Below are 27,199 nucleotides of genomic sequence, written 5' to 3'. Positions count from 1 at the left end.
CCACGCTAGACTACTAAATATTTAAAGAAGTGGATAAATTTCATCTGAAGTGGGACAGCCCCGCACACATGAAAGCAGTAACAGAATCAAAATGTAAATCGAAGAGGTTGTTTTTATCCGAGTAAATTTAGTGTCACAGCAGGAGGAAATGATGCCTAAGGTTTATTAAAACTTACCCTCCCATTTGTTCTCCGCCTTTGTTTATCTGAAAAGGCAGAATTACCGTTTAAGACCCTACACGATTTTAATTGATCAGAAAACCGTCTTGGAGAAACAAAGGCAGCCAACACACGGGGCGGGACCAGGAGGGGAGGGTGAGGCTGCCGGCACCTCCCTGGGGCTCATCCCACAGAACCATTCAGGCAGGAGTGAGCTGCCAGTGACAGTCCTGCAACCCGATCCGTGGCGAGCCCAGAGAGAGGCACATTCCCCTCCACATCTTGTTTTAAACACCACCTTGGGTCACTGTCACAGGCAGTAATTGCTTTGCCATAGATTCTTTTTTTAAGTCAAAAAAAAAAAAAAAAAAGGAGCGTGGGGGCGGGGAGCCCCGTCCAAAGCACACCGGCTGCTCCGCAGAACGGCCCGATTCATTGAACATGGCCTTGATGGAGGCCAGCCAGAATTACATCTGTGGAAGCCCCTCGCCCCTCGCCCCAGCCTCGCTCCAAGGACCACCACAGCCCGGAAGACCCCTGTCCGTGCCTCCTGCAGTCAGCAACGTCAACGCGAAAGTCCAGTCCGCCGAACGCCGGAGGGCCCCAGGCAGGCCCCACCCCTCCCAGCACAGCTGGAGATGCTGAAGCGGCCGATGCGCTCACACGAGAGTCAGAGGGAAACTGGGGATCAGAGGCTAAAGCCCACGTCTGGCAGGCGGTGGAGCGGGGAGGGTGATGGCAGAAACAGCTGCCCCACGCTGACGCCACGCGGCCTCTCACCTCCCCAGGGCAGCCGTCATCGTCCCCATCCTCCTGCCAGACAGCGAGTCAGAGAGGAGAGGTGGCTTCTGGGTCACACAAGTACTACCTGGACGGGGCACAATCGAAGACGGGATAGTTTATCAGTTTCTGGAGCAAACCCCAAGGGATCAACAGAATCCACGATCCCTGACACACAGGGGCTCTGAGGTCAATTTTTCACAATCTGCTTGAAAATCCAGCCTGAAACCAAAAATCGTCATCTATGTATCACCTGAAAACGTTCATCCGCTGTGGCCCTCCTGAATAGAATATGGTTGGTTCGATCCCCACCATCAAAGCCCTTCAAGCCTTTTAAGAACTGAGGAGTAAAAATACCACGGGAGGGGAAAATAGCACCTCCAAAGACAGACAAAACCACGGCCTGAGTTCAACACCCAGCAGCGGCTTGGCTGTGTAACTCTGAGTAACTCACCTCACCGCCCTGAGCGCTGCATTCTTATGACCTTTCTAGGGTGCTTCTGAGAGATAAACAGACGATACTTGTGAACAGTGAGCACCCGGCAAACAGCAGCTGCTTCCTAATTCCCTTCCCCAGGAAGCAGTGGACCCTCCAACAGATGATGCTCACCGAGGACGTACCGTGGGCCAGGCATTACTCCAACTGCCTTTCCTGCACTATTTCACTAAATCCTCAGAACAGCCCTTTGGAAGAGATACCAATATTATCCTCATTTTACAAATGAGAAAACCGAGGTCCACAGAGGCTGAACAACTTACCTAAAGCCACAGGCAGGGAGTGGTGGTGACTCCAGGTGACACACTCCTGCACACATGCACCACACAGCCTCGCCCTCACACACAGACACACACATTCATGCACATACGCACCAGAGACTCAACCTCACACACACACCCACACACTCACATACATGCACATACACATTCTCATGCACACATGCACCACACACCCTCACCTACACACATACATGCATACACATGCACGCTCATGTGCAAATACACCAGACTCTCACACACGCACACACACTCATGTATACGTGCACCACAGACCCTCACATATACACACCCACACACGCACACACACTCATGTATACATGCACCACAGACCCTCACATATACACACCCACACACGCACACACCCGCAGACATGCACACACACTCTCATATATATACGCACCACTCACCCTCACACACGTGCACACTCATGCACAAATCCACCACAGACTCACCCTCACACACGTGCACAGACACGTTCACACAACTGCATACACACTCCACCCATGACACACCCACGCATGCATGCACACACCACACGGAGTCACATGCATGCACACACCACACGGAGTCACATGCATGCACACACCAGACGCACACTCTCCAACACCCACACACTTGTGCATGCACACAGTACTCCACATTCTCACACATGCTTGTACACACACAAGACACAGTCCCACTCGGGTATACTCACATCTCATGCAAGCACACACAGACTCACATCTGCTCACACACTTACACGTCTTTAGGGCCGGCCAGAAGCACTCCACATTTCCTCTGGGCTTGACAGGACCGGTCCTTCCTACACAGCAGATGGATATTGAGAAGCCAAAGGTCTGTCTGTCCAGGGCTGCAGGACTGGGAAGGCCTGACTGGTCACACTGTCGGTAAAAGCCGATCACACTGTTGGTCCCGAATAAATGCTCACCAGAGCAAGTTTGCGGGCACCAGCCTTGTGTGGTCTCTTCCTTCGTCTTCTCATGCAGGCTGCCAGGATCACGTGGACATTTTCAATCCTTGCTTCCACTTGCAAGGTACTAGGCCATGCAAGCAAAAGCCTTTTTCATCCTCTGGTCAGGCTTGAGTTTTCTAAAATAATAATATTCATCCCTACACTCAGCAAATATTTACAGGGCCATGCACCATATGCTACATGCTCCAGGTACTGTGGCTTCCGCAGAGACCGCATGGGCACTGATCACCTGGCAGCCACGCTCACATGATGCTGGGAGGCAGCAGAGAAAGGATCAACGGTCTCCAGTCAACACTCTTGAGTGTCCACCATGTGCAGCTGACCTTTGAACAATTTGGGGGTTGGGGCTCTGATCTCTGTGAAGTGGAAAATTTGTGTGTAACTTTCAACTCCCTGAAAACTTAACTACTAACAGCCTACCGTTGACTGAAAGTCTTACCTATAACATAAGCGGTCGATCAACACACATTTTGTGTGTCATATGTAATGATATACCGCATTCTTACAACAAAGCAAGCTAGAGAAGAGAAAATGTTAAGGAGGATCATAAAGAAGAGAAGGGGAGAGGGCTGAGCCCCTGCACGCCTGGAGTTTAACCTGGAGTTACACCGGTCACTGACCATCCCCAAATTCCAGATGGCACCTGGGAGTTGGCTATCCAAGTGTAGCAGAGGGGGCTCCTAAAAACGTTAAGTGTATGCATCAAACACAGTTCAATTCATCAGTTCATAATAACACAAGAGGAAATCTCAGCGGTCACCCGTGGAGAGTGACAGGGAACCCTCATCCTTAAGTTAATGGATCTTATACGATATACACTTCAGGGTAATCAAACTGTTGATGGGGAATTTCTCTTTATAGACATATCCCCACTAATTACTGGAGAAAAAAGGACAGAATTTGGTGGTGACTGTTTAGCAAACCCAAATGACCGACGGTGTCACACAGGAGACCAGCAGACACGGTGTACTCCTGACAGAGGAGCTGCAGCGGGATAGTGTGCTTTCCCACCCCGCGATCGCACCTGAGTCTCCCTCAGCCTCTGCACTGCCTACCACGCGGCAGCAATGCTGTGGGACAGAGAAGCACGTTCAGTGACTCCACAGGAAAGTAGCCAGCAGAAACTGCAGAGCACGGAAACTGCAGAACAAACAGGCCAGACCCCTCCACCCAAAGTCACAAAAAGGAGGAGGAGGAGGAAGAGGAGGAACAGGAGGAACAGGAGGAGGAGGAGGAGGAGGAGGAGGACGAGGAGGAGGAGAGAGAGACAGGAGGATGGAGGGAGGGGATACAGATATGGAGGGAGAACCTACAGAGTCAGAGATCCTTCAGGAGCAAAGCGATCTGCGAAGCCTGGGGCTTCTTTGGATCCTGGCGCAAACAAATGATAAACAGAACAAACCGAAATGCACATTTATAAGACAACTGGAGAAATATGAACTCGAAAAGGACATTTGGTGACTATTCTCTAATATAGAGAATTATGGTTAAGGTTTATTGCAATCATTATAGGGAAAAAAAATAGAAGTGTCTAGCATTTGCGAGCCCTGGTTATGCACAGGTTTCCTATGCGGTTATGCGGTTATAAGCCTGATCCCCAAGTCCTCAACAAACAACATGCTTGAGAGGTGGGAAGCTGCTGGCCTAAGGCGGGAAGGAGGGCAGTCAGAGCTTGGTGCCTGCAGGTGACGAGCAGGATGCCAGTCTCTTTGGGGGAAAAATGAAGAAGGTGGGAAGAGTTGGTTTCGGAAGTAAGATAATCAGCTCAGATTTTAATAAGTTGGGTTTTATTTTATTTGGTTGTTATTACCCTAAATGGCAATGGGAGGAAAAAGTTTCCTCCGGAAAAGTCCTGAAGTCATAATCCTGGCATAACGGGGTGCGCTTTGTCAGCTCCAGTCCATTTGATTTGGGGTCAGTTTTACGAGGTCTCTATACAGAGGGAAGCGGCTTCCCCTGACGCTCCAGTAGCAAAGGGGAGCTGCTCCTCTCCCCGCTCTCCCCGAATCAGATCCTCTCAGTTACCTGGAAATTCCGCTGAAGCTCAAAGGGAAAAGCTGTGGCTTCTTGTCAGTGCTGACGTTACTCTTAAGGTCCAGAGCCGAGAATCCCTCAGCAGAGCTGGCTTCGGGGTGTCTGTGCTCACCAGGGCTTTCGGAGGAGGTGGCACTTGCCAGGCTGCACAGACCACTCAATGATCACTTCTGGACCGTCGAAGGAGCGCTGCTGTCCCCCAATAAGATGTGGCCAGGGGGCTTTGGAAACGTAGCACCGCAGGATGTCCTTGGCTGGGCAGGAATGGTGAGGTGGTGGGTCCACCAAGCGGGATGCCAGTCTCAGGCTCCCCGCAGCTGGCTGGCTAGCAGGTGGCCTGTCCGGGGACCAGGGCAGGAGGTGGAGCCTTATACACCGGTCTCTCTCTCTCTAGGCCCAACCCACTTTCTCAGCTGTGCCCCACGCAGGCCCCAGCCACGGCCTTCTGTCCCAGAACAGCGCCACCCTCATTGCCACCCTACGCTCATGCTCTTCTGGGCCCTGGCACTCTGTCCTCTCCTCTCGCCACACAGCACACCTCCTCCAGGAAGCCACTGTGACCACGAATCCAACCAGGAGGAATCTCTGTCCCCTGAACCACGAACGACTGGACCCGCTCGGCCCTCACTCCCTGGGCCCGTTTTTAGTTATCTTTGGCTGTGCAGGTGTGAATTCGCCTCCCGACTCTCAGCACCTTGACAGCAGCGTCTATATTTTCCTTCATTCCTCGTTTCCACAAGGCCCAGTACAATGACCAGAGAAGGTACTTCATAAATACTTTTGTTTGTATAAGGAATAATTTGTATAATTATTTTATTTGTGTAAACAACAAATAACTGTGTGTGTATAATCTGTATGTTTACTACTCAGGGGTACAGTATTTTGATAGAGCAGCCAGAGAAAAGATGTGACAGAAGCTGGTGACTGAGGCTGACGGGATATTTCCTCTTCCACAGAAAGACGCAGCCAGGCAAACCCTTTCCCCAGGAGATAACGGACGTCAGCCCAGACCTCCACGTCCACGCACGTCAGCCCAGACCTCCGCGTCCACGCACGTCAGCCCAGACCTCCGCGTCCACGCACGTCAGCCCAGACCTCCGCGTCCACGCACGTCAGCCCAGACCTCCACGTCCACGCAAAACCCTCTGATGTCTCAGCAGAACGAAGCAGCCTCGGTCCACGGATAACCTGGCCACGGTGAGGAGAGGCAAGAGGCAGACGAAGCCCACTGTGCCTCAGCCTTGGCTCCAAACGCGTTTTTGTTTGAAGAGAAAAGCTACTTACAGCAACTTTCAGAGCTTCTGTGATTCTTATTATTGTTGCCTTTAGAAATAACAGTCACATTTTCTTGCTAACCTTAATTCACGCTGAAATTTGGCAAATATCAAACGGGAGATACGGCCAAGACCTCTGAGCCGTGGAACGTACTCAAAGGTAACGGCACGGACAGGAAACCAAACTGATTCTAGCTCATCTGGAAACCCAGAGGTCTCACCTCGCTTCAGCCTCAGCACCCTCAGAGCTGGGACACTGAGTGCATCCTTCGGGTGAGAACAAGGGAACACAGATCACACAATCCTGCTCCTAAGCAGAGCTGGGACACTGAGTGCATCCTTCGGGTGGGAACAAGGGAAAACAGATCACACAATCCTGCTCCTAAGCAGGAAGAACGAGGTACCACCTTTCCGGAGCATGGTGCTTCACAGACAACAGTTCACGCGACACTCTGACTCCGTCCAGGTGGAGACGATGTGGACGTTACCGTCAGGGCGGCACACCACGAAAGGCCGGCTGTCTGTCCGCTGTAGGAAACGGGCTGGTCAAGGATCTAATAAAAAGTGTCATCCGCTGACACCCACTGACAACCGGAAGGCTCTGAGGCGGGTTCACAGCTATTGACAGGAAGTGAAATCTCCCTGTTCGCTGCCCAGCAGAATACGGGGAAGAGAATATGTATCTATTCAACATGAGGCCACCCTCCGGCCTCCTCCCCTGGGAAGCCGCACACCTGGCGGAGGTGAGCTGCAGCGGAGGACAGAGGAACCACCACCTGCCCCGGAGTTCCCAGCCACACAGAACCATCCAGAGGCAACCTGCGCCGTGAGTGTCCCCCCATGACCACTCAGCCAGCTCCCTCGGGCACCTGCAGAGAACCTGAGGGGAAAGTGGGGGCAGCCACGGCCCAGGTCGCAGCCTCCCCAGGGGACAGAATAGGGAGAACACCCAGGATCGCTGGGCAAGCGCACTTGTAGACACCTGTGCATTTCTGCTCCGTGTACGGAACGGCTCTGACATCACAGACGGCCCAAAGTCACAGCCACGCACCCCCCAGGAAAGGCCACATGGGGAGTGGAGATGGCAATTGCAACACGATGACATAGACTGTGTTTCCCACGGACGTTCTTTCCTGCAGATGCGTGCATGGCAGGACTGTGCCCGTTCCACAGGGAGAGAACCTGAGCTGAAAGGCGCTGTCGCTCCCCTCGGGCGAACCGTGAACCCACATCAATCCGAAGCCACAGCCACGGTCCTGCCCTTTGTCCTTCCATCTCCTGGCTCTCCAGTCTTCTTAGAAGGAGTATATTGTAAATAATATCCCATTTTAGCTATAAAGACAAAAGTTCTAGTCATATCTGAACAGTGGGGGGCCAAGAGTTTGCCAACAGGATGGTAAGACTCCTCTGTTAGGACAAAGTTGGACCCTGACGGATGTAACGGCTGCCCTGGCTTCTAGGCAGAATTAAAGTGCTTGCATTTTAAAAAATGAGTGGAAAAGCAATCTGGAGACAGGCCTTAAAAACTGGAAAGAACAGTGACAAGAAAGGGAGCGAGGGAGGAAGGAAGGGTAGGAAGGAGGGTTGAAAACAAGGAAGCCCTCAGCAAAAGGGCCCTGTAGTAAAGGAGGGGGAGGGGGAGGGGGAGGGGGAGGGGGAGGGGGAGGGGGAGGGGGGGAGGAGGAGGAGGAGGATGACGACGACGACGACGACGCAGACACAGAAGAAGCCTGTGGGGCCCCCCAGAGCGGAGGCCGGGGCTCCAGAACTCTGACCCCAGTCAAGGCGGCACACACGGTCCTGACACTCTCCACACAGCTCACCTGGGTGTCTGCTGTTCGTCAAGTCCAGAGAAAACTGAGTAAGATGCTGCCTTTCTCACCTCCTTCTAAGACCCCAGCCTGAGCTCAGGTCATCTCTGGGTGCTTAGTGCCTGGAATGCGCTGCTCTAAGTGCTGTCTGTGGATTGCCCCGTGTGATGCTCCAACAACCATTCTTATGCCACCATTGTGCAGCGGAGGGTACTGAGGCTCAGGAGATGAAAACAACATTGTTCCATCCACGTTTCCATCATGCAGACAAGCAGGGTTCCTCAGTGCTCCCGGCCCTCTGGCCTGCTGCCTGCTCGTCCTCAGGGAGGTGCTCACCCAGCTCCCAGTCCCCCGTCCTGACCTGCAGCCCTCCTCCCTCCTCCTGCACTCAGCCCTGGTTCCCACGCTAAGTAGGACAGCCAGAGCGAGAGCCTCTGGGCCATCCTGGGCCTGGGGGCAGCCGGGGCCTGTGGGCCAGATGACTCCAGGTGAGAGGCAAAGCCGTATTACACAGACTGCTGCATAGAACACGGAGCCAGGGCCAGGCAAGCACGCGCCCACCCGAACCTCTGAGAACCGTCTATGCAACGTACAGAGATGGGACTCAAAGAGCGCTGGGTAGGAGAAAACGCAAATGGAAACACAATAGAAAAACTTGACAAAAACTATTTGTACCATAAGACTCTTGAATTTAGCAAGCATAAATAGCAGGCTTAAAACGTGCTAGAGCACAGTCGTTTTTATATTGGGGACATACGTAACGTGCCCCCCATATAAAAATACAGTAGGAATAGAGAAAATAGTTTCTTTTTTTAAATCCCCTCCCATTTTCACATTTGCAGCACTGGTATTTATGTAGTCTAATTTCCATAACAAAAATTTTAAATCTGTCTCAAATATAACTCCTCAAAATAATGTCAGTAAAAATGGGGAGAGACGCTGAACGCATCATAAAATGGTCTAAGAAGGCCGTGTGAGGAGGGTCGGCCCGGCCAACGCCCTTCCCAAGGTGTGCAACTGCAACCAGATCCTCACCCTCAATCCCCCTCACTCAGCCCAGAGAAACACGGAAAACGGTAAGCCACCTTTCCTAAGTTCAGCGGGATTTCCAAACTGCCTTCTTTCTCTTCCCTTCTCACAAAACCCATGAGACCAAAAACCAACGAACTTCAAACTCTGACTCCACTTCTTCCAATTCAAGAAACGCTCAAAGCCTCAGCCTTGGGGATTCACACGTGTCAAGACCTCACTCCAGCTGCTTCCGTCCAGCATCTAACAGAAAAACACGTGACCAGAACCTTTAAGGATCCCATGCAAATTTTTCTACTTTCATATTTCAGTTGCATGATGAATTACGGACCTTCCACACATCTTTCTTTGCTAATTTAAAATTACTTCTGAAGTAAGAATGTTGGTATGAAGAATACTAAAATCAATATACGATTTCCTGGAATCCAGGCATTGCTCAGATAAATAGCAAAAGCCTATTTCAAAACACAGCTCCGCCGACCACTTTAGAGAACAGAACGAATTTCCTACGTTGAAACATGCCGCCCCTCTATCCTAAAAGAAGAAAACATTTCCTTTGTGAAAATGCAAATCTCTTTCCGGAACCAGAAAACAACCTCCTTCGCAAGTCCCAGGGACCCCACCTCCTAACCGCCTCAGAACCACACCAGACAGTGCCGCCCAGGCGGGAGGGGAGACTTACAGTTGAAGATGCCCGGAGGCGGGTGCTCGGTCACCAGGAGACAGTTCTCTTCGTCACTGTTGTCCCCACAGTCGTTCTGTTGGTTACAGACCAGCGAACCAAGATACAAGCATTTACCGCTGGTGCAGGTGAATTTGCACTCTGAAAAAGTACAATATAAAGCATGGAGCAGTCAATGCAAGCTTGGTGCTCTTGAGCGGCGACTGTCGTCGGTTTCTTTCCCCCATTTGCATGCCATGATTGTCTGGGAGCTCAGACTATCTGCAGAGCCCAGGACACTACACTCGGAGAACGGCCATCTGGGTGAGGACCTTCCTTGTCTGAAACACACAGGATGGTGCCCTCCTGCACTCCACAGGGGCGCCGAGGCCTGCCACGCACGCCTCGCCCTACGGCACTGCCCACACGAGTAGCACAGGTGCTCTCTTTCTTTCCACGGCCTGCTCTGCAAAAGTCATAGCTGTGGGGCTCTATTATTCGGTTTGAAAACATCCTTGGCAGTTCTCCACACCTCCGAGAATGGGGGAGCCCGCGCAGCCAGCCGTGGCAGGGGCCGGCAGAACTCAGGAGCGCTGGCTTAACAAAAGGACACTGAGACATTTTATTTCCCACTTGCCACCGTCTTGTGGTGAGAATCTGGACAACGTATTTCACCTCTCAGACGTTCATTCGTCTCATGCCTCAGAAAAATCAGGCATGACACCAGGCGTGGGTAGCAGTGGGGGAAATCATGTGTGCTTTCTGCTAAAGGGCCATGCTGGCAAATTATAAAAATAGGGCAGATCCCATACCCAAATCCCTACAGGCCACACTGAACACAGGCTCCCTAAAATCTGTACAAATCCATATTTGAAAACGGAATTCAGTTTCGTAGGACTTTAAAACAAATTTGCACACTTAACACATTACCATCCGTTTAAGCAACGAAGAATAAAGGAAGTTACACATTTATATACACTTGAGCACAGAAAGGTCCACTGCATCTTACAGTGACTGTCATCCTGCATTCTGAGTGTGGGCTTGGCCCTAGGAGACCACAGAAGCTGGCAGGATTCACACAGCACAGCCCACTCAGTAGACAGAGGGAAGACAGAGCCTCCGGAGGAGTCCCGGGCTCCTCGCTGCCGCTGACTGTCACAGCCTCTTCCTTTTTCCAGGCCTTGGTTCTGTGTCTGGAATAAGGGTGGCAGGCCTGGATCAAGTCCAAGGTCCTTTCAACTCAAATTTTCCGTCATTCCAATAAAAGGCTGGGCATCGGCACACCAAGGCCTCCTCCAGCGACGCGAACCATGTGTGGGGCTGCCCCAGCCCAGCCTGCCCCTCGGGGCGAACTATGGCCCACAAGATAATAACCTTTACCTGTTGTAAAGAAACACAACGTAAGAGTCCTCAAAGTATTTCTGTGAACCTGTATAAAAAGGGTATTATAATCCTCCATTTGTTCACATTCTCCTAAAAGAGTGTAGAAAAAGAAACCAGCCGAGCTGCTGACCTAGTTTAGAATAACATGTGAACGCAGCCCAAATGCACACCCACGCGCGCCTCGCTGGCGGCACCATCCAGGTTAGAAGAGCTGTGTGCGGAGTGAGGCCGGGCCACGTGGTGGGGGTGCGGCCGGAGCCAAACGCTCTCTTTCCATAAGGTGGAAAGATTAAAATCCAGCTGTTTGAAATCACATTTATGAAGTAACATTTTTTTTAACTTAATGGAAAAAAGGGATGTCAAGGGAAAAATTTATCTTCCTTTCCAAAAGAAATATTGGACTATGGATTCATACCAAACATGAAAAGCCCATTAACCAAAAACAGGTACTCCCTGTGTCGCTAAAACGGTGATTGGGAAAAAAAGGAACACGAACCTGAACTGAATCAAACTCTAACTAAAAAGTTCACCATTGCTGAGGTTTGAAAGGATCCGAGGTTAGACTACCATAGTCAAGTTGGTGTGGAACGTTAAACTACCCAAGAAATGAGAGCACATCCACACTTTACTCATTTTAACTTGTTGGAGGGAGACACGACAGGCTTGCAAGGAAGTGAATTCTGCGACTCATTCGTTCATTCACATAACCGGTGTATTAGCCGCGTCTATGTTCTGTGCTAGGTAGTGAGACACGGAAACTCGGAAATGAATGAGCTAGCCCTCTTCAAAGCGCTTATGGCATGAACTATTTTAAAAATATGAGCAGTGACTAATTTGCCGCTCCTTCCAAGGCCAAACATTTCCCTTCGTTATCTCCTTCGTGTTCTAGAGCGCCGCCCAGCCTGTGACAGGCGCTCGGTGAATCACACATTTGTTGAATAAATGAATGATCTGATCTGAGCCTCGTAAGAACCCCGTGAAATAATCAGGGCAGATATTATTCTTCCCATTTGATTCCGTTTTGCCTCATCTCACCACACTGCCTCAGTTTCCAGATCCACTTTCAGGAAAGCGAGAGACTCACTTGCAATGGGCGCGGCCCCACGTATAATAACGAAGCTCCCCAAATCGCCAGTTGTCTCAAGTCGGCTCAACACCAGGCAGCACTAACAAGGCTTGTGCTACGGAAATAACATCAACCTATTAAATTTCAAATTCAGTTGGGTACAGGGACTCATACCTGTGCGCTCAGCACTTTGGGAGGCAGAGGCAGGAGGAGCATTTGAGTCCAGGAATTCCAGACCAGCCTGGGCAACAAAGCGAGACCCTGTCTCTACAAAACAGTTTAAAAACGAGACAAGCGCAGTGGCCACTCCTGTACTCCCAGCTACTCAGGACACGAAGGCAAGAGGATCGCTTGTGTCCAGAAGTTCAAGGCTGCAGTGAGCTATGATCACGCCACTGCACTCAAGCCCGGGTGACAGAGCAAGACCCGGTCTCTAAAAAATAAAAAAAAATTCAAATTTAAAAAATCTAAATCTCAGCAGTGAGTCATCAGTCCAACATCAGAGTAAGGTCTTTCCATCACACGGCCACTGGAATCAGAACGACCAGAATGAGAATTTTAATTTACCGGCTTCCTGATGTGATACAGAAACTACTAGAAAATTGTTGTAATGTGATTAAGTGCTAAGAATTAATGCTAACACTGGAATGAGAACTGCAGAGCACAGTAAATGTCGGTCCAAGTTAACAGAACTGGTGTTGACAGAGGCAGCGCCACCTCACCCCAGCTCTGGACAGGCCGTCCCCAGCACACTGTGCCACCCAAAAGCCCAGTGCATTCAGATCCTCTAATCACGAGATTCTTGGAGCATTTCAAACAAACTGATAACCCTAAGAGAAAGGCCCCATCTTAGCTGCATATTGGATCCCCTGGACATCTTTCAGCACTGCTGGGGTAGGGGTCCCAGCCAGGTCCTGCTCTCCCGGCCTGAGGTGCAGACAGGCATGCGGGTTTCTGACGCCCCCGGCACGGCTCCAGTGGGCAGTGCAGATGGAGAACCACTGTCTACTGAGAGAGGGGCAGCTCACTGACAGCCTCCTCTTCGGTTAGCGGTATTTTATTGGAATGTTTATTTGGTATTTGCTAATTTACAAAGAAGAAAACTAAAATACAATCTCTTAAAATAAGCAGGTATTTGGGTAACTGCTGACTATAGGGCTCAGTCGCTAGAGCGCTGTTCTGTCAATGGGCTATTTTGGAAACTTTGGAACCAATGTAGCTTTGACCCCTAAACTACACTTTGACAGACTAGAACCAGAGGGGGTCCTCCATGAAGTAAAACTTAAGTCAGAGAAAGACAATGGAAAAAATTTTAAATACGTTGTCTATTCCTTGTGGAACTTGTTGAGTATTTCTGCCAAGCTAGAAGTTGAGGGAAATCATGGATTGTTAAACATTAGAAACACTTTGGTGACAAATTAATGGCGACCTCAGACGTGTAATACTGGACTGGAAGACAGAATGAGCCGCTCAGGAACCAGTGTCTCCTCCAGGAGCTACAGATGTGTTATAACCATTTATGAGATTTAAATCACTCCTCTTCTTAAAAAAAAAAAAGTCAGGACCTTCTAAGTGAAGAAAGTGGCATTCCTCTTTGCCAAAATTTCATATTTGATTTCTTATTTAAAAAAAAAATACTTATGAGAAACAACTTCCAGAATCAACAACAGACTTTAGAATCGCTGTACATACTTCTGATAATACCGTCTTCTCCACATTTGGGGTCTCCAGCTTCTCTGCATTTCTATACAAAGCTTCTGATGGGTTTTCCTGTGTTGTGGAGTTATCCCAGAGTTATCAAACCTGAATGCTGAGAGGGACCTAGACACACTGATCCACGCCTCGCCTCCCAGGTGAAGAAGCCAGGCCAGGGATAATCCCTGACTTACCCGAAGCTGGAGAATGAATTACCTGTGGTGGAACATAAAACCCGAGATTTCCATCGGATTAGAGGAAACCCTTTTTTGTCCTGAAGGTCATTCTAGTTATGTACAAACTAACATTAGCCAGTTGGGTTATACCACGTACGAGAGCAGAAAGGAAAAGAATGATTCAGAGGAAGGGAATGTCCTAATATTTTGTAACCTTTGAAAAAACAGGGAATTTTAGGAGCCCTAAAACGAGGGGAAAAATGGAATATTTTAAGGTTTTCTGTGATTTCCAAACTCATATACAAAAAGGCCATATTAAAAAAAAACGTAAGGACCAGTAGCCTAACAAATTTGAATAATGTAAACCTAAACTCGGTCAGGATCCAATGATAAATGCTCAATCTTAGGCAGAACAAATCAAGCCTCACAGAGACTAAATTTAATCTGCTTGGTAGAGTCAACATTCTACTAGTTAACAGGCAACAAAAAGTTGTTTTCAATTTCCACTACACTCCTTTCAAGTCTTAGTTTTCACAGATACGATCTCAGTCACAAAATAAGGACTATATACAGCATTACATCTCAGCTGTAAAATCAGCCTTTTTTGTGAATTGGCAAAGTCGTCTACATTAGTTATTTCTGTTAAAATTCATATAGCAACACTGACTCATTTAGTTCACACTTCTATCATTCACAAACCTGAAAATGGAGAGTGATTCTGGCTCCATCATTTCTGACATTAAAGTCTAGAACCTGCTCTCTGTACGGCTGCCTTTCCCATGTGCTTACGTGGTAAATAGCAAAGAGGTCAAATCTAGCTGCCAGTGAAGTAGAAGCCAAGAATTAATGGGTTTGAAGATTAGAATAAATAATTGTACCGTAACCAATGTAAGTTTACATTCCCTAGCACCGAGGTGACAACAATTTTTTATTAATGTATATACACACTGCCTATTCCGCTGCAAGGTATAAGATATCCTATAATAAAAGGAAAATTCAGGCTGAGCATAGTGGTTCACACCTGTAATCCCAGACAGAAGGACAGCTTGAGGTCAGGAGTTCCAGACCAGCTTGGTCAACATGGTGAGACCCCGTCTCTATGAAAAATTTTAAAAATTAGCTGAGCGTGGTGGCATGTGCCTGCAGTCTCAGCTACTCGGGAGGCTGAGGTGACAGGATGGCTTGAGCCTAGGAGTTCGAGGCTGCAGCGAGCCGAGATCACACCACTGCACTCCAGCCTGGGCAACAGAGCCAGACACTGTCTCTTAAATAAATAAGTAAATAAAAGTAAAATTCAGTGAAGATGGAAAATAATGAGTAAAACACAAAACATAAATCAGGAAATGCAGAGGAAAGAGAAGAGGAAAACCGACTGAAAAGAACTCAGCTCTACACTGAATTCCAACCAAACAAGCCACCACAGACAAGAGGAAACCACAGGCATGGTCACGGGACCTCACTGGCCCTTGGGGTAGGCACTGCAATCAACCAGAAACACCCACTCTCCTGCTTCTAAAACTTACCAGGATCTGTCCCTCTTTTAGTAAAGGGCGCTATTCAGCAAGGAGGAGACTATCTTGAACACCAATTTTATCGAAAAGAGAAAAAGGACGCCCCATCTTGTCATTTCCTGTATCAGCCTTCAGGGAGGTTGAAATATTCGTTTCTATAAAGTGGTTTCCATAAAGTTGCCAAAACACAGCATCCAGAAAGTAGTGCTTTAGCTAATTACGAAGATAGAGCTTTGAGAGTTTTCAGAAACGAAAAGTCGATCCTTAGGGCCATTCTTCTTGAACGTCAGCTTTTGATAGCATGGGAATGCTGTGGGGATGCCGCGCGCACTCACTCCTCTGGGGAAACCCGCAGTGCAAGCCGCACAGGTTGAGCAAGCTGTGAGCCCGCACCGGCGAGCTATCAACATGAATCCGTCTGGGAACCTGAGGGAGGAGAATGCAGCAGTGCGCGTGCCTCATCGGGTGTCACAGGCCAGTTCCACGCTCAGCGGGAACTCAGTGTGAAGGCACCGGCCTCACCGGGGACGCTCTGACCTCACTCAAAGACGGGCTGATGTTCCCGGTCATAAACTTGGAACAAAGCGGAATTTAATTTGAAGGTTTATATTCTGTGTAATGAAATAAGTTACCCCCAAAGCATTTAATAAAAGTCCTATCTTAAGTGGTGCTGCCGAAACCATAGTTGTCCTTCAGAAAGATGAATATGACATGATAAAAGGAAATCTGCCCAAGTAATAAGATTACCAGAGAAGGGCCTCCCGTCAAAGAGAGTAATAAAAAATGTTTAAAAACTCAATCCATTTTATGATATGGCTTATCGCTCCCATTATGGTGCTGAAAAGAGGATTTTAATGGGTCTCAAATTCTATGAGAACCCTAAGTGAAGAACGCAACGACGTGCTCTCAAAAGTCCGAAGTACTCTCAGGTTTTGGACTTGCAGACCCACAACCACCCTTTAGAGCAGCTTGAACAAATTGCACAACTTCCCATCAAAATACCACCCGGCATTTTAAAGTCGTAAAAGTCCTTCAGGGCTTGAAACGGTGGATAACAGTAATTCTCGTCTACGTTTATAACCCGTGACCGAATGAATTTGCTTTTGTGGTTTTCTGTCTGTAAGATGCGAGCAGGCATTCCTCCTCACTTCTTACGTAGAACGGCACTGAAAGTTGGTAAGAATCCCCTTGCAGACTCTTGGGAGAACAGAAATATCAGTCAGTACAATGCACAGGAAGAAGAGTTTGAAACAATGTCGCTGTATATCCACAACAGTGGTTTTCTCTGGGGGTGCTGGGGTCACCTCGATAACTTTCAAGTTTCTTGTGTATTTTATATATGATTTTATAGTCAGGGACAATAAAAACCCTATTTTAACGGGGAAAATCTCTGTAAAAACCAAATGTCTATAGAACTCTAAAGCCATTAAAATTCATAATTTTAAAGGCACCAATAAAGTACCTAATTCCCTATGGCATCATCTAAACAGAGATCCCAACACATGAGTCCTTTCTCCTGAGGATAATGCTCTTTCAGATGCATTTCCTTTGCTTTGGAGAAATGTGTACTGAGCCCCTCCATCAGCGCGGAGTGGCGGGGGCCTGCTTGGCAGGGATACATCCTGGAGCGCAGTGGAGAAGGTGAGGCCAGCCCGGGGGCTGGGGGGCCTGTGGAGCCTGCGGGTCTCTGGACAGCCTGTGGCTTTCACTCTGTGTGAGACCAGAGGCATTAAAGGATTTTGAGTTCAAGGACAAATATACTTCATTTTTTTAAAAAAAATTTTGATTGAAACACAGCATGTGTGTATGTATGCACGTGTATCAGAAAGTCCAGTTCAATGAGTCTATGCAGGTTGAAAAACACCTACATGACCAGCACCCTGATGAAGACACAGAAAGGCACCATCGGGGGCCCGAACTCGTCTGTTTCAGGATCTTGCTGTCTGCAGCGTGGTAGGTAGACTTTGGGGGCTGAGGCACCCCGTTGTGAAGAGCCTTGTATGCCTTGCTGAGGCCCGTTCATGGCTCTCAATCTGCAGGGTTTAAATAAACTTCGTGAATGTGATGGAAACTCAACTGTGCCAAGCTTTTAATACACCTTCATCAGGACTAACCTCGCATAACCCTCTCATGACTGTTCTGCAGAGAAAGCAGCATCAGTCACGAAGCCCGACAGGAGCTCCAGGTCGCCCCCGGCAGACGTGCTTCCCACGCGCATTGGAGGTCTGTGGGCAGTGAGGACCATGTCCACCTGGCAGGACCAACAGAGGCACATCACAGGTGTTGACAGCGGAAACCCGGGCCCCAAAACGGGGACCACGGAGTGCCTGGCGGCATTTATTCTCAGGCGCGGCGAAGGCTGGGCTGGGAGGCTCTTCCCCTCAGGTCAGTCCCTCGTTCATTCACGCATCCACCCACCAAGAGCCCGTCACTGCCTGGGCAGGGAGCACGGCCACAGGCAGCAAGGGAGAAGTGGACAGTCCACCGCCCGAGACCCAGGACCCAGGACCTCGGCCTCCCTCCAGCTCTTACACGCAATATTCTGCGTATCCTCAGGCAAGACTCCTCATCTCCAGATTCCTATGATAAAATGAGGTGCCTGATTCCTATGATAAAATGAGGTGCCCGGACTAAACCGGCAGCTTTTCATTTTTCCTCTGAACGACTTCAGCGCTTCCTGTGGGGCCTCGCGATCTGCGGCAGGAGCGGGAGCTGGGTCAGGAACCCTGAGCGCCAGTGCGGGGGTCTCCAGCAGGGAAGGCCTCCCGTGGAGGGTTCACTGGACAAGGGCATCCCCTGGCTGAAAGGCCTGAAAGCCTCTTTGCATTCTCACATCTAAAATCTTATGTTCTCAAAGTCCTTTTGACTGTTACGATCAGTGATTCTATAAATTTTTAAGACAGGGCTTTTGAAGAATAAAATCCCACATTAGTTCTTTGGTACTTCTGTCGCCTGCTCTGAATTATTCCAATGAACATTCAAATGACTGGTAACTTTAAAAATGGATTCCTGAATTCTGGATATTTTGACATACACTGATTATATCAACAACAGCTCCACAGGGCCATTCCCACGAGAAGGCCAACATGCTCTAACTTCCCGTCTGACAAGAAGATGCTCTGGGCCCCACGGCCCATTTCTCTGCTCCTGCAGTGTAATGCTGCCAAAAAGTTTTCTGTACTCGCTGTGTCTAATTTCTGATTCTCCCCTAAACAGATCTGAATCAGGCTTTGGGCTGCATCACTGCACCAGCGCCGCCTGGCCAGGTCCCCAGTGACCCCCACGTGGTTAACTCGGCCGCATCTCACCTGACCCCAGTTAACACCTCTGCTCCCTCCCACAGGGAACCGCATCCTTCCCATGTCCCGACACACACGGCACCGCACTCCTCTCCACAGCTCTCCGCTCCTCCTCCCCTCCCTGACCTCTTAACCTTCGAGTGCCCCAGCTCACCCTTGGCCCCATTCTCTTTCTGCATACGCCACTCCTTTGCCATTTCTAGCAGTCACTGTCTCACACTCACAACTCCCACAATTCCCTGACCGCTCCACCTTGCCCCAGACCCCAGATTCCTCCAGTCACTTGCTCAACATCTCCGTGTGGAGACCCCAGATTCCTCCAGTCACTTGTTCAACATCTCCGTGTGGAATGTGTAACAGACATCTCCGCTTACTATGTCCAAGGCCAAACGCCTCATTTTCCCACCCAAAGTCACTCCCCCAGTAGCCTTCCCCATCTCAGAAACGACACTGGGGATAGAGACGCCACTGCAGTCATCCATAACCCCTTCCTTTCTCTTACATCCCAACCCGTCCGCACACTCTGTTGGCTCCACTTCCACAACACACTGGAAATGGACCCGTTCCCACCACCTCACTACAGTCACCCTTCTCCAAGGTACCATCTCCCCTCCCCACGGTGATCTCCTGGCTCCTCCCCTGTCCTTCCAGCACGGTTTACTCACAGGACAGCAGTCAGGATGTTCCTGCTGAGATGGAAGTCAGATCAGTCTCTCCAACACCTTTCATTTTACTCAGAGTGAAACCCCAAGTCCTTACAATGAACTTGACATGACCCTCCCTGACGTGGCCCCCACCAGCTCTCCAGCCTCCCCTCACCCTCGCGAGGTCAGCTCTGGGTACCCGGCCTCCTCGCTGCTCCCTGCACACAGGGTTCATCCATACCGGCTGCTCCTCTGCCCAGAGCTTTCCTGAGACCCCTACTCAGCCGACTCCCTCACTTCCATCAGGCCTTCGTGCAAACGTCACCATCACCATGGCCTCCGTCACGCTGCTCCCCATCTCACCTCCCAGCCGCTCCCCATCTCACCTCCCAGCCGCTCCCCATCCCACCTCCCAGCCGCTCCCCATCTCACCTCCCAGCCGCTCCCCATCTCACCTCCCAGACTCCGGGCTCCTCCCACTTCCTTTCCTGCTTCCCTCTTCTCTCCTACTCATATTTCCATCCAACATGATAGTCAAATATACACATAATGTTTCTTGTCTTCTTTTCTCCATGAGAGCATAAACTACACGAGGGCAGGGATGTATGTCTGCCTGGTCTTAGTAATGAGTCCCCAGAGTGTAGTACGTGGACAGCAATCAATCAGTATTATTATTGTAAGCAATCAATCAATATTATTAAAGAAATCAATGAATAGATGTAAAAGGCTGTGGAGAGGTTCTTATAGGAACCACAATTAACTATGGGTGAACCTTTGGATGAAGAAAATTTTCTTTAGCTGAGCAAATATCCTCACTAGAAATAAATATATGGAAAATGAGGCAGGAAGGAGATAAAAGAAGGAAATAATATATTATTAGCAAATTGTGAAAGATTTTTAAAGGCAGAGTTAAAGTTATTGGCCACATGGTGTTTTAGTTACCTGTGGTCTTCAATTACGGAATCGTTCTCTCCTGTCCTCAAGGTCATAAATAGCTAGGCTTTTTCCATCTGTCCCTACCCAGTCATCTGGCTGTGCTCCTAAATCACAATGTTCTCTCTCAGCGCAACACTGTGTGTTTTGGAGAGAAAATGCATTGTCTGGCTAAGGCCCTCAACTGTCGATTCAGGAAACAGCCGGCTCCTTCCCTTCTCGCCTCCGGCACCTGAGAACTGGGTTAGTGCTGAGTTCTCCAACTGTCTTATTTCCTAGTATTTGCGACCAGCTCAGAGCCAGGGAGAGTCAGGACTCTACCAGCCCATGTGTGGCTGTCCCCAGCCTTGCCCTCAGGTGGGCCACAGCTGCCTACTTTTTTCCCACTTGGGTGAAAATGCCTCACCTTCTTGCCCTGAGCTTCTCGTGGCATCTGCCTAGAATCCTTCCCAACTTTATGAAATTTGAAAACATCTTCCTTCTGAGATCTCTTTTTTCTTTTATTTTCTTTCTTTCTTTCTTTCTTTCTTTCTTTCTTTCTTTTTCTGTCTTTCTCTCTCTCTCTCTCTCTCTCTCTTTTTTAAGACATAGTCTTGCTCTGTTGCCAGGCTGGAGTGAGTGGCACCATCTCGGCTCACTACAAGCTCCGCCCCCTGGGTTCACGCGATTCCCCTGCCTCGGCCTCCCGAGTAGCTGGGATTACAGGTGCCGCCACCTCGCCCTGCTCATTGTCTTTGTATCTTAGTAGAGACGGGGTTTCACCCTTTGGCCAGGATAATCTCCACCTGCTGACCTCGTGATCCACCTGCCTCAGCCTCCCAAAGTGCTAGGATTACAGGCGTGAGCCACCGCGCCCGGCCTTCCTTCTGAGATCTCAAACCTCACTGACCTCAAAGGGCGCAGGCTCATAAACGCCCACATTCCCCATATTCTTCAACCAACCCACACCAGAATTTAGTGACGGCGTCTTCATGTCTCTTTTATGGACGGTAGGATGTTCCACTGCCGGAGAACGTGCCTGGTTCCAAACGAGGAAGGTGAACTAAACTGTCTCTTCATTCCCAGATGGAGACTTGGTACTCAAAAGAATGGCTTTTGGCTGCTGTAACTGATCCCACTCGAGGCTGGGGTCAAAGTGGGCGGCAAGCCATCGCCTGCACTCCCCTGTTCGCCAGGCTGCAGTAGGAGGAGGCACAGGTGGGGCTGCTGGGTTCTCAGCAGGAAGCTGAGCTCCAGGCTGACCTAGAACCAGCCCTGTGACTGGGCAGGAGAGATGGGAACCGCTCACCTGCCCTCAAAGTTACGGCTTTATTAGGAAAAACTACCTATTTCTGACAACCTGTGCCAGGCCAGAACTCCAGGCTCTGAAAAGACAAAATAGTTTTTGACTGAACATGCCCATTCCAGGCCTTTCATAAAGAACTTCTTTATAGTACTATGTGCCAGTGAAGGATTTCCTAAGTTCCTTTGCCTGTCTCCCCAATAATCAAAAAGAGAATATTTTTAGTAGACTTGGGAGACTTCAAAATAACGTGATCAACAAATAGGACCAGGGGCTTAAAACCCGTCGTCCTCAATGGAACACTGGCTGATAAAATCCCCTACCTTCCAAAATTCACAACGAATCTGTCTGTCTGTTCAGTTCTTCCCCGAGGGCGTGTCCTGCTGAGAGCCGGTTTCATCTGGTGCGGTGTGGCCTGACGGCCCAGCACCCAGGGGCTCTGCAGACCCTGCCGCCACGGGCCATCCGTCCCCAGATCTCTACCACACGGTCACTGCGGTCCACCGTCCTGCCCTCGGGGAATCTCGGCCCCCCTCTCACAGGTGCGATTCACCCTCACCCCCCACCTGGGCCTCCCTTCTGTCCCCACCCCTTCCCCAAACAGACAAACCTCACACACCACCCAGGCCCCACCCACGGACTCATTCATTGATGCCATCGCCGGACCCAGGTCAGCCAGACGAACAGCAGGACGGTGTCAGAGCCTCGACCTCGGGAAGCACAGGATGAGAACGATGCAGCTGCGCCTCCCCGGGCTGTCGAGCCCAGCATGGAAAACTCACACTGGTCCTCAGTCCAGCCTGAACACTCCTGCTGAGGCCGGCTCTGCTCTGTCTCATTCGGTCGTCATTAAAGAGAGAAGGGACGGCCACGTCTACCTGGACCAACCACCTCCTCCTCTGACCACAGCTCTTATCTGGACGTGTCATATCCCTCCACCTTCCTGGAGGAAGGACGTGCCCCAGTAGGCTGACGGCTGAGCTTTAATTCTGCTCCACAGCCAGTCCAGGTTTTCTCAATACTACCTCTGTGGAAACGTGCATAAAACAGCAAGATCGACTGGCATGAATGAGGCAAATGTAACCCAGAAGCTTAGTCCCAAAATGCACACTGAAAATAAATTCTTAAAAATATAAACGAAAGCAAGTTTTCTTTATATTTAAGTATAACAAAGCTACCTATTGATAAACGGGGCCTTCTCCACTCCCATGTCCAGGACTTATGTTCCTTGCTTTATTTTTTTCTTATAACGCTTACCACCTTCAAATGAAGCAAAAGCAAATAAATCAATAAATCATATAATTAACTTTCATTTTATGTACTGCCTTCAATCGCTGGAATGTTAAGTTCTCCTGAATGCAAAGAACGTTCACAGTATTGTTTATTTCTGTTATTTCCCTGGGTCCCAGAACAGTGCCTGGCCTGTAATACAGTCTCAAAAATATTTGCTGAATGAATGAAAGTTTATTCTGTTAAGTAAAGTGTTACTTCTGGATGATAAATGTCATGTCACTGACCTCAAATCTTTCTGTAGATTCCATCACTTCCAGGACACAGTCCGTATTAGTGAGGCATACGCGGCCTTCGCCATGTGGTCCTGAGCATCTGCCCCAGTCCTTCCTAAATCCTACACATCCTCCTGGAGGCCAACACGCCTCTCAGGCACACCATGGTTTCCCATCACTGCACCTTCATGTACGTGGTTCCTCCTGCCTAGAATGACCTGCTCCTCCTTCCCTTGCCTGACAAATGCCTACTGAGCTTTTAGCAAAGAACAAAAACAGAAAACCCTCCACCAAGACTGTGAATCCTTCCCCGGTATTCCCATCCCCATCCGGGAACCGAGCACCACCGCTCCCATGTTCCCATGGCAACCCGCGCATCCCCAACACCGTGCTAATCACCTTGCTGTCACTGCTTGTCTCTTTGTCTCACCCACGTCATTATCTTTGCATCCCCAGGGGCTAGCACAGTTGGTGGCTAATAGTTGCTTCAACTTAAATGGACTCAAATGCACTAGAGGGAGGGGAAGAGAGGTCAGCGCACTCTGGGGTTGAGTTTTGTCTCTTTCACTTGTACCTGATATCTGTGCTCCTGCCACAGCTGTCCACACAGATGCACAAGCTAAAGAGGAAGATGGACAAGAAGCGGCACACGCTTTGCTCCTCCGGCTTCATCTTGAACCAGAGGGCTCATTCGTCTGTGTTAAGCCATTAAATATTAAAGCTGTATAAATCACACAAACCAGTATGTCTGCCTCTCTCCACTAAGTATCCAAATCAGGAGCCAATAAAACACTGGAAGATTTTTTTCTTCTGAGATGGAGTTTCATTCTCATCACCCAGGCTGGAGTGCAGTGGTGTGATCTTGGCTCATTGCAACCTCCACCTCCCAGGTTCAAGCGATTCTCCTGTCTCAGCCTCCTGAGAAGCTAGGATTACAGGCACATGATTTTTGTATTTTTAGTAGAGACGGGGTTTCATCATATTGGTCAGGCTGGCCGCAAACTCCTGACCTCAGGTGATCCACCTGCCTTGGTCTCCCAAAGTGCTGGGAGTACAGGCATGAGCCATCACACCGAGCCTAACACTGGAAGATGTTTTAAGTATATAAGTTTCTTGTACAGTGAAAATCATACCCATGTGATATAAAGAAATCATAAAATTTCAAAGAACACAGGTTGCCCATGACACAAAGGACAAGTGTGAAGGCAACATGTGAACAGGGCTTTCTATGACTCTTCAGGTGCAGACATGGGGAGCAGCCAAGGATCAGAAAAACTCACTCCGGAGGTCAGGAGCTAGAAGCACAGATGGAGACTGAGTGAGCACGAGCGCCTCGTGGACTCAGCCCTCCCAGGTGCGGTGCTGGAAGACGCTCAAGACACAGCTCAATGAGAAATGTAGTCAATGGGGCTCTTCTTTAGTCTTTTTTTTGAGACAGAGTCTTGCTCTGTCACCCAGGTTGGAGTGCAGTGGCGCAATCTTGGTTTACTGCAACCTCTGCCTCCCGGGTTCAAGAGATTCTCTTGCCTCAGCTTCCTGAGTAGCTGAGATTACAGGAGCTCGTCACCATGCCTGGCTAAGTTTTGTATTTTTAGTAGAGACAGAGCTTCTACTAAAGAGTCTGGCTGGTCTCAAATCCCCAACCTCAGGTGATCTGCCCTCCTTGACCTCCCAAAGTGCTGGGATTACAGGCATGAGCCATCACGCCTGGCCAACCCACCATGCCCGGCCTTCTTTAGTCTTAAAATTAGAAACTTGTTTCCTCTAAAGGCCAAAACTGTTCAGAGTTCTCTAGAAGCAGTGGCCCATCATGATTACACCAATATTAATGAAATACAGTAAATGATTCTGGACACCAGGCATTCACTTATCAAGGCTCAGTGTAGGTTAAATTGTGCCCAGCTTGAGAGGCCTGCCAGGATTAACCCAGAGCCTGTCAGACTCCCCAGGGAGCTGCTACCAGCTCCAGTGCCACACTCGTTCCCGACACCAGCTCCAGTGCCACACTCGTTCCCGACACCAGCTTTCAGCCTCTGCTTGATGGAGAGCATGTCACCAAGGTTGAGTGGCAAGCGGCTACAGCCACAGCCTGGCACAGCAAATGACACAGGAGATTGGACCCGTGGTTCCTAGGCCGCTGTGCCTAACCATGCTAACGTGCTCTTTGCACTATGAAGGCTGGAGCAAGGCTTGCTGAGACAGAAGAGGAAAAAACAGATCTGTTGCTGGAGATAGGAAGAGAGATCAACAGAAAGCAGAAAGTACAGTTTTAAATTTGGTGATGGTGTTGGCTTGGTTTTGTTTTTTGAGACACAGTCTCACTCTGTCACTCAGGCTGGAGTGCAGTGATGTCATCATGGCTCACTGCAGCCTCCAACTCCTGGGCTCAAGCCATCCTCCCACCTCAGCCTCCCGAGTAGCTGGGACTACAGGCATAGGGCATCACACTCGGCTTTTTTCTTTTTTTCTTTTGGTAGAGACAGGGTCTCAATATGTTGCCTAGGCTGGTCTTGAACTCCTGGCCTCAAGTGATCCTCCCACCTTCACCTCCCAAAGTGCAGGGATTATGGGCATAAGCAACTGCACCTGGGCTTACTGGTTTTTAACAAGCATAGATTTGCAGGAATAGCTCTCTTTATTTGCAAACGGCAGTGAGTAAGGCTTACTGAGACTAGACAGAGCATTTCTCTGGATTTGGGGCTGAGGCTCCCATCACCATCTCCCTCTGTCTAGTCTCCCCGCAGCTCCGACCTCCCACAGTGTGAGCCCATGTGACATGTGCACTGAGCTACTTGCTCCATAATCATGAATGTTCAGTGACAAAAGCACAATAATGGAATGAATCTGAGAAATACATATTGGCCAAAAATTGCTATTAATTCAGTAATGCTTCGATAAACGGTGACTGATTCATCACAACAGAAATTCGCATGTTTGAAACAGAGCTCCTCCCCGGGGGAATTCCGTATCTGGTGTATAGTGAGCGTCAGAAGCACGGCGCAGCCCTTCGGCTGGAGCCTAGGCACAGGTCTAAGGAGTCAATGACTGCAGCACAGGTGCGGTGGGGACCCCAAGGCTGCAGGTGCAGCGAGGACTCCTGCCCAGCCCAGCCCCAGCCCCCTCCCCCAGCCCGGCTTTCTTGCACTCTGAAGGGCACGTTTTTCCTGCAGGTGACCCAGTTTGTAGGAAAACCTGTATTTCTGCCTCCTCTAAGTGTCCACGGTATCTTTTAATTCTACAAACAGCACTTAGGGAAGCAACAGGGCCGACGGGTGCTGGGGAGGGAACTCAGAAGAATGTCTACAAAACGCAGTGAGGCAGAAGCGAGGGGCAGCCACGGGTGCCTTCCAACACGTGAAGGCCAGAAGCTTCTATTCTCAGCGACCAGTTGCCTAGGGAGACCCGGGGAACCCTGAGGACTCCCAGGCAGGGCAGCGATGGGACTGGACGCAGCAGCCGCCAGGGCCTTCGAGGAGGATGTGGGGATTCAGAAACGGAAATGAGCGCAGGTCACCTGGAGAAGGGCTGGGGGGCCTCCCTGCAAGCTCGCCTCCCCCCCGGCACACCCAGCTGTGGTGTCCAGGTGATGGCCTGATGGAGCTGCAGCCTCCGCAGACCCAGGGAGAGGGGTGGAAGCCAGGCAGGCCTCCTAATTCCACACCCCTTCCTTGCCTACCACTGGATCCCACACAGCCCAGGACACGAATGATCTGGAAGTAAGAGTCAAACTATACAAAAGTATTTCCCACATAAGCCCAGAACCAAGCGCCCACAGACACCCCGACACAGGCAGCCAGGCCTGGAACCGGCAGCCTGGGGGACACACGCCCTGCAGGGCTCTCCCTCGCAGAGACCACAGAAAGGGTGTGCAGCGCGGAAGGACGTTCTCTCTGCTTTTAAGGAGCCGTGACTATGTTGCTCAGTGCCCCTGGCGTGCCTTTCTCTGTACAAGGAGGAGACTTAGCGGCTTCCCCATCCCATCACTGCAGCTGGGCAGCTTGTTGCATGAGGGCACCTTGCTGGCCTGAGTCTCCCCAGGCTGTCCGAGGCTCCTTGTCCACTGAGATGCTGAGTCCTGAGGTGCCAGCACCAGCAAATGAGACTAATGGCTCCTGCAGTGTCGCGACCATTCTGAAGTGAGTATTCCGTGGTCGTCTGTTACCCTCTGTGAAGCCCAGGGAGCAGGGATTCAGGGCCCACCAGGGACC

At 49.9% G+C, this 27,199-nt stretch overlaps 1 protein-coding gene across 29 annotated transcripts in view; it reads right to left on the bottom strand.

Annotated features, from left to right (window-relative positions):
• The window catches only part of LDLRAD4 (low density lipoprotein receptor class A domain containing 4), a 449,266-nt gene that overhangs the window by 209,759 nt on the left and 212,308 nt on the right, over positions 1-27,199 (bottom strand). For 23 of the 29 annotated variants that reach the window (XM_045377669.3, XM_065533564.2, XM_045377679.3 and 20 more), the window contains one exon: positions 9,519-9,659. The exons of 5 other annotated variants lie outside the window; for them this stretch is intronic. In XM_045377669.3, coding sequence (XP_045233604.1) covers positions 9,519-9,659 — 141 coding nt within the window. Of the gene's footprint in view, positions 1-9,518; positions 9,660-27,199 lie in introns of those variants that run through there. One more of the 29 variants, XM_074023011.1, reaches the window with a different exon arrangement.

This window comes from Macaca fascicularis, chromosome 18 (genome assembly GCF_037993035.2).
Source record: "Macaca fascicularis isolate 582-1 chromosome 18, T2T-MFA8v1.1".
In the NCBI taxonomy this organism is placed as follows: domain Eukaryota; kingdom Metazoa; phylum Chordata; class Mammalia; order Primates; family Cercopithecidae; genus Macaca; species Macaca fascicularis.
This window is presented reverse-complemented; position numbering and strand designations above follow the sequence as displayed.